The 6,903-nt window shown below is 38.7% G+C and overlaps 2 protein-coding genes across 2 annotated transcripts; one reads left to right on the top strand and one right to left on the bottom strand.

Moving 5' to 3' along the window:
* Positions 1-530: 530 nt before the first annotated feature.
* LOC106298528 (dehydration-responsive protein RD22-like) lies at positions 531-1,941 on the bottom strand. The gene is made up of 2 exons (XM_013734666.1): positions 1,765-1,941; positions 531-1,379 (listed from the first exon to the last, which is right to left on the bottom strand). The coding sequence occupies exons 1-2, from the start codon at positions 1,807-1,809 to the stop codon at positions 594-596; spliced, it is 831 nt and encodes a 276-aa protein (XP_013590120.1). The 5' UTR covers positions 1,810-1,941; the 3' UTR covers positions 531-593.
* A 2,604-nt stretch (positions 1,942-4,545) lies between these two features.
* On the top strand, positions 4,546-5,367 carry LOC106297246. Its single transcript, XM_013733525.1, has 2 exons — positions 4,546-5,004; positions 5,053-5,367. Exons 1-2 carry the CDS (start codon positions 4,546-4,548, stop codon positions 5,365-5,367), a joined length of 774 nt encoding a protein of 257 aa, XP_013588979.1.
* Positions 5,368-6,903: the final 1,536 nt, after the last annotated feature.

Raw genomic sequence — 6,903 nt, 5'->3', positions numbered from 1 at the left:
ATCATTATTTATATGATATCGCACACGAAAAAAAAAATTTTGTTTTTAAAATTATCTTATTAACTCTATACTCAATTTTTATATGATATCAAACATTCGTAAAAAAAATAGATAGTTTAAGATGCAAAAAAAAAATATTTACTTAATGAATATAATATGAATGAATATTACAAATACATCATTTAATAACATAAATAATTAAAACTGAAAATTCATATCCGCGCTGGCCTATCATTTAGACAACTAGGTGACTTCAATTTTTTATTTTTTTTGGTGACTTCAAATTTGCTGCAGCTCTTGGTATGTGGCTCTCCACTAGATAGCACTAAGTTTCAGAAGTTGTTTTATTTTTAAATATGTAGCACAAGATGCAAAAACAGTGTATTTTTCCTTTTGAGTAAAGTTTACATATATTCCAAAAAAAAAATATGTTACATTAATCTTAGTTGTATTTTCACGTTAGAAGCTGCAAGTCACACAAGTGCCAATACCAAAACCAACAGATTGTCCTTTTCTTTTTCTTTTTTTTTCTTTCAAGCCATAGTTATTAGAAGACACATATACTCACATCACATGGAACTAAGTTTATTTTCCTACTTTGCTACCCACACAATGTTATCAAGAGGGAAGAAGTGGCAAACTGGTGCGGACCTCGGCTCTATTTTCAACACCTTAAAAGCTTCATGATCAACGTTCCACATAGACGTGTTCATGTGGCAAACAGCAGGTCCCACAACCCGATGTTTCCCATCATCTGTCACCAAGTTAACCTCAAAGACTTTGGTTCCACTTTTGTGACCATGGCAATAGTAAACGACATAAGGGTATGGCATTCTATGACACCCCAACATCTTTATCCCAACAAGCTCCTTCGGAGCCTCGGCGAACGTATAGTTATGCAAAGCATAGTTTATTGTGTGTTGGGAAGGTACCATTACTTTTGTTGTCATGACCTTGAGATCTGCATTAGACGCTATTGTTTTCTTGGCGAGATCAAGCATTGACTCCAAAGATGTCCCACAAAACTTGTACTCTCCTTCGATGGCCTTGTAGTTACAACGTACCAGAGTCTCCTTCATGGCTTTGGCTTGAGGGGAGTCTTTTGAGATAGAGAAGTGATTCAGAAGGAAGTCAAGCTTAGACTTAGTGAAAGGGATGAGATCAGCTTCTTGTCTTGTGAGAAGTGGAGGAACTTTTCTAAGATCGTTTTTGTTGAAGTAAATGGGCAATTTGGTTCCTTTTTTAAGATCATTGATTTTGAAAAACATGTACAGTGTAGGATCCTCGAATTCACCATCTTTCAGCAAATGGCTATTGTTCTGAACTTCTTGTTCCTTGGTTGATATCAGCTTTCTTGACGTGTGTGCCTCCACGACCCACTAACACAATAACCGATTTAATATATTTAGAGACGAAAAACTTTTGAAAAACAATACTCAAATTTTACCTTCACTTTCATTTTACGGAGCCATTTTACAAAAAGAAAAAAAAAATTACTTTCATTTTCACAACAATTCTAATAACATGTTTCTCAAAAAAAAAAAAAAGATTTGTGTTTCTTTCTTTGTAACAATGTGGTAAGAAGTTAGAACCACGAATCAGAAACTTCTGCAGATTAAGCTACAAAATTAATTCATTATAAACTATTTGATGAATACGGTGTAATATTCACTCAAAAAAAAAATCGATGTATATTCTTGCAGAATAATGCTTTCAACCCAATCAAGCTTTTATAGAACACTTGGAAAGAGGTACATAACATACCAGAGAGAAGAAGAGGAAGGTGACTGAGAATCGCAAAGAAGCCATGGATTTTATTTCCTCTGTGGAGAAAATTGAGTTTCTTCTTCTTCTAGTTTTGACCTTAAAAAAAGATGCGCAAGGTCTTTTAAAGAAAATAGAAGAAGGTATTCAACTGATCTTAGATCTCAATGAACTATGAATACCACCATCTCTCTACATATTTATAATAATAAATCTACTTGTGCTGATGCTGACTTATTATTATTTTAATTTCATTGATGTTTTCATCTATTAGTTTACATACTAAGTAAACTGTTAACATTCTTAATTCCATTTGATTTTTATTACTAATTATTGTGCAGCCTCGACCTCACCAAGAACATCTCCGACCAATAACACTATTATAATCAAAAACACACTATTTTAATATAATTTCAACACTAAAAAAAAGTTCTTCTCCAACCATAACACCAAATTTCACACTAAAAACTATTTTAAAATATTATATGTATTTATAGTTTTATTTGTTATTTATTTAATTGTCCATTTTATTAATAAATTAATTGAATAGTGTTTTAGTGGGAAAATAGTAATTTAGTGCAGTGAATAGTGTCAAACCAAATTTGGTGTGAAATTATAGTGTTGCACTAAAATAATGTGATTTTTAGTGTTGGGTTGGAGAATGTTTTAGTGTCAAAATCACAATAAAATAGTGTTTTGGAATTGGGTTGGAGATGGTCTTACATCGCCATCTGATTTTTTTTCTCAAAGTTTTTTTTTTAATATATGAAAAAGGCCAAAGCCCAATACAAATTACAAAAGCCCAAAAACAGACCGGACCCCAAATTACAACTCGTCCTTCAATTGGGCCTAAAGCCCACATTGGAAAATCCTAGCTTACAAGTGTAATAGCCGACGCCGCCTCGCAATTCGTTTCTTTGTACTGCTGGGACACGTGTTGCCATCCTCGACGTCGAGGGACACGTGTCGCGAGGTCATCGCGTCACCACCACTTCTCACCATCACCGTCACCGGAGATCCGACACACGGATCACTGGACCACACCGGAACTCCTTAGTTTCGTCTAACTTCACCGCGCACATCTTTAAGCTCCTAGGGTTCCAATATCGGAGAGAGTCAATCGCCTTGACGAGATCTCATCCGTAATCCTTCATCACCACCACCCCAGAGAGAGCTTCACTCTCCATGTCCTCATTCCACCGGAGAGCTTCCACCGTCACCGACGGGATCTCCTCCAAAAAACCGAATTCTAAACGGTAAAAGATGAAGATAAAATAATTGATAGTAACTCAGAGATTGGTACGATTGATTCCATAATACAAAGAGTATATTTCATGGATCATCCTTTACGTCCTGAAGAAAAATATAATAAAAGAATTAAATTTTGTTTTGTATATTAATTATTATTTTCTTGCCGTATAGAAAAAGAGGAATATTCATAGCGATATACTTTGTTTCTTGTTCTAACTTTTGAAACTGTTTCAGTGGTTTTTGAAGCTTTTCAAAATACTTTCATCTACGTTTTGCAGATGTTTTAGATGTTTTGAGTGCTTTCAAAGAAAGATGTGATGTTTTATCTTGAATTCTTCAAAGAAATTCGGGATGATCTGAAGAAAAGGGCAAAAAGTAGGGGTTTAATCTGAATTTTACATATTGAAAATATGCATAATTTTTATGGTGGGTTCAAAAGATTTTTTTTTTGTACTCAGATTTGAACTAGGTGAATAAATATAAAAAATATTTTATATAGAATAGTTGAACCTGAAGATAGGTTGTCTACATACCATTTGCATGAGTATCAAACTAATCATAATTCATTATAAAAGAGACAAATTGCCAAAATGGCGTTTATGTATAAAGTCATATACACGATTGTCGATTGCCTAGATGATATGCGTGTGCCTAGAGGATTGGCGATGTGCCTAGATGATTGACGATCTATACTATAATCCTTTTCAGTTTTCAACTAGACGATGATCAAGACGAGTAACTCAAACCTATCAAGGAAAGTTGGAGAAAATTGGAGAAGTGGGTCGTGGCAGAGTTATCAAATTGGACTTTGGGTCGCAACAAGTTTTTATTTGCGGAATGGGTCGCGACACTTTTTGACCATGCGCACGTCTTCCAGAAATTACGTAAGACACCCTTATCGACCAAAAGAATAACGATAATGTCACACATCCCTCGTACGTGAGAGCATTCACTCTTCCCTAGCCAAACGACCCAATAACTTCGCGACCCTCACCGTTTACCGAAAAACCACCGGCAACATTCATTATTCTTATTTCTCCCTCTATAAACCCAAAAATCGAAAAAAAGTCGAAAAGTCTCAAACTCAGTCGAAACGTCCTGGACAATCTAATCAAAAAGTCATGCAGAACCAGCAGTTATTCTCTCCTCTTTCCTCCAAATCAGAGATAATGGTATCGAAATCGAAGAAGAAAGTACAGATTGTCCAGCGGAACACTAGATCCCCCACCGATGTCGCTAAACAGTCGCCACGTCGGAAATCTCTGCGGTATCCAGATTCGCTATTTCGTCCACTGTTCTAAACATCCGAATTTCCTTCCACTCTTCCTTGCATGTGTACACCGATCTTCGATTTCCCCGCTCATGTCTACCTCTGTTTGTATTGTTTTTCCCCATTGATGACGCTCCTTTACTGTTCATATTCTCTACTCATGTCCTCCTCTTATTAATTCCCATTCTGTTTATTTCTTAGTTTCCGATTCTGGCGACGAGGGGACGGGATCATCGATACACTCGACCGTACCGAGACAAATGTCGGCTCTGGTTATTGGTCAGCTTCAGGAGGCCGAATCTTCCTCTAAATTGCCTCCGAAGCTTTTGGCATGGGGTTGTTACCCAACCAAATTGCGTCTCAATATTTACTCGAAGGCTCACGTCATCGGAACTATTGCGTCTTGTCTCCAGGGTTCCCAAGACATGGAGACTATAATGGGGTCTCAATTTGGCAGGCTATTTGAGTTGCATGTTGCTCGTTGCCACAACTCTGCGAAGCTAATAAACAGCTTCCTCTGCCGTCAGCTTATTACCGTGCGCAAGTATGAGCTTTGGTTCCACTTTGCGACTCATCCTCTTCGCTTCTCACTGGATGAGTTTCAACAAGTAACTGGGTTGAACTGCGGAGCATTCTATGATGCCGATTCTGAAGCAGAGGACGATCCAGGTTCAACTATGTGGCGCGAGCTTTTTGATACAGCGCTTGGTGACATTACGGTACCTGACGTCCTTAAGATGCTTCACAATCCATTTCTAGCACCCTAGAAACATGTTCCTTTGGCTCTCATTGCGCTGGTTGATGGTGTCATATGTTGCAGTAATAAACGGCTCAACCTGACTCCGAAGTATGTCGAGATGCTTTGCGACGTAGAGTACTTCTTGGAGTATCTTTGGGGTAGAGAGTCGTTCTTGAAGACTTTACCGCGTTTGTTGCCGCCTTATACAAGCGAAGACCCACTGGGAGAAATGCGACACCGGTTATCTCAACAGACCTCAGCTGCCTATGGATTCCCTTTGGCTCTTCAGTTGTTCGCTTTTGAAGCGGTGCCTTTGCTGTTGCCAAAGATTCCCAACGCATAGTCCACCGATAATTTCTTAGTTGACCCTCTCGCTTGCGAGAACACTGTGACCATTCTAAGTGTCAATGACATTGTTGCAGTCGAAGAAGATCCATATGTAAGTTTGCAGTTCTCTCTTTGACATTTCAATAATATTTCAATAAATTTTTAAGTATCTCAAACATATATTAATACCTCCAATTTTGGTTATTCTTCACTAGTTAACCATTCAATTCATGCCTATTCCGGAAGCTGAACGATACTTGTGGTTGGACGAGGCTACAGATGAGCGTGTGACGCATTTGGTTGAGCTGATGCTTAGTGGACATCATTTTCAAAAATCAGATTTCCCGGGTGGAGACACTTCATTTTCCCCCATTCGAGAGGAAAAAAAAACGCGGGAAAAGGTGTGCGTAAGGTGGACCAACCTAATGATCAACCCGTCCACCGCCGCAATCTACGCCCCCGTAAACCTGCTACAATTATAATCGAGGACATCTCTTCATCTGAAGACAGGGAACCATAGGCTCCACTTCAACCAGTTAAGTGTACGCATGAAGATTTGAAGCTGTGGATAGAACAGCAGTTCAAACAGCTGGCTAGTGCCTTCCAGAAACAGATAGGAGAGTTGGGAGAAATTTGTGCTGCTGTCGCTGTGGTATACCTGAAGGTACCATCTACCAGGCCCGCAAAAGGAAGGCAAACGACGATAATCATGGATTGTCCGGTCTCCTAAGGGTGATGGTCTCCAAACTTAGCGCACCAATCAGAAGGAAAAAAATAACAAAATGAGTGGTTAATACACCTGGTTTGAGAAAACATTTGTATTCTCTTCGGTCAGGCGACGGCATGGACGTCTCCGATGAGGTAAACCCTTGTACTGATGTCTTGATTCGAAAATCTTATGATATTTTCTATGTTCTGAGGCGGTTGACATTTTCAGGTAAACAAGGTTCACACCCCCTCATATGCTGACATTGAGATACACGACGTTAATGAGGATGCCAATGCTGTGAGTCCACGATTTCATAGAACAGACGCCGTTGAGGTGATGTAACCGAGTTTTGTATCGTTTTTACGTAAGTGTGAAGTTGGTGTACGATTATAAATATATGGTGTACCATTTAGATGCAGGGAATTTTTGCATCAATCCTGGAAAACCCTGCAATGATGTCTTTGTGTACGAGGAACCTGTATTTGTTCTTCCACATAGATATGTGTCACCACAAAAAATGGTTGTCCTGTCTTTGTTAAAATTTTCATGTCCTTAGCGATTTTAATGATCAATATGGAAGTTTTAACAAAATTCATGTTGACACTGTTTGCAGAGCACTTTTAAGGAACAGACGCCTATACATGCTGCTCCCTTACTGAAGCGTTTCAAAGATGACGAACCTGTTAATGTCACGTGGGGTGAATCAAGCCCTCACATGTACAACTCAGGAATAAAAGATACTGCCACAGATCCTGCAACCTCAGGCGCCAATCCGGATTGTGAAGTCCATGTTGCATCCACCACAGATGAAGAAGGTGAGGAAGCTGTTAACCCAAACGTGAG

This window comes from Brassica oleracea, chromosome C6 (assembly GCF_000695525.1).
Source record: "Brassica oleracea var. oleracea cultivar TO1000 chromosome C6, BOL, whole genome shotgun sequence".
NCBI lineage: Eukaryota > Viridiplantae > Streptophyta > Magnoliopsida > Brassicales > Brassicaceae > Brassica > Brassica oleracea.
This window is presented reverse-complemented; position numbering and strand designations above follow the sequence as displayed.

Coding starts and splice junctions, on each gene's coding strand:
- LOC106298528 (XM_013734666.1), bottom strand. CDS start 1,809: ATGGCTTCTTTGCGATTCTCAGTCACCTTCCTCTTCTTCTCTCTG. Junction 1,380..1,764: donor CCTTCCTCTTCTTCTCTCTG/GTATGTTATGTA, acceptor TTATTGTGTTAG/TGGGTCGTGGAGGCACACAC.
- LOC106297246 (XM_013733525.1), top strand. CDS start 4,546: ATGTCGGCTCTGGTTATTGGTCAGCTTCAGGAGGCCGAATCTTCCTCT. Junction 5,005..5,052: donor CAGCGCTTGGTGACATTACG/GTACCTGACGTC, acceptor CTAGCACCCTAG/AAACATGTTCCTTTGGCTCT.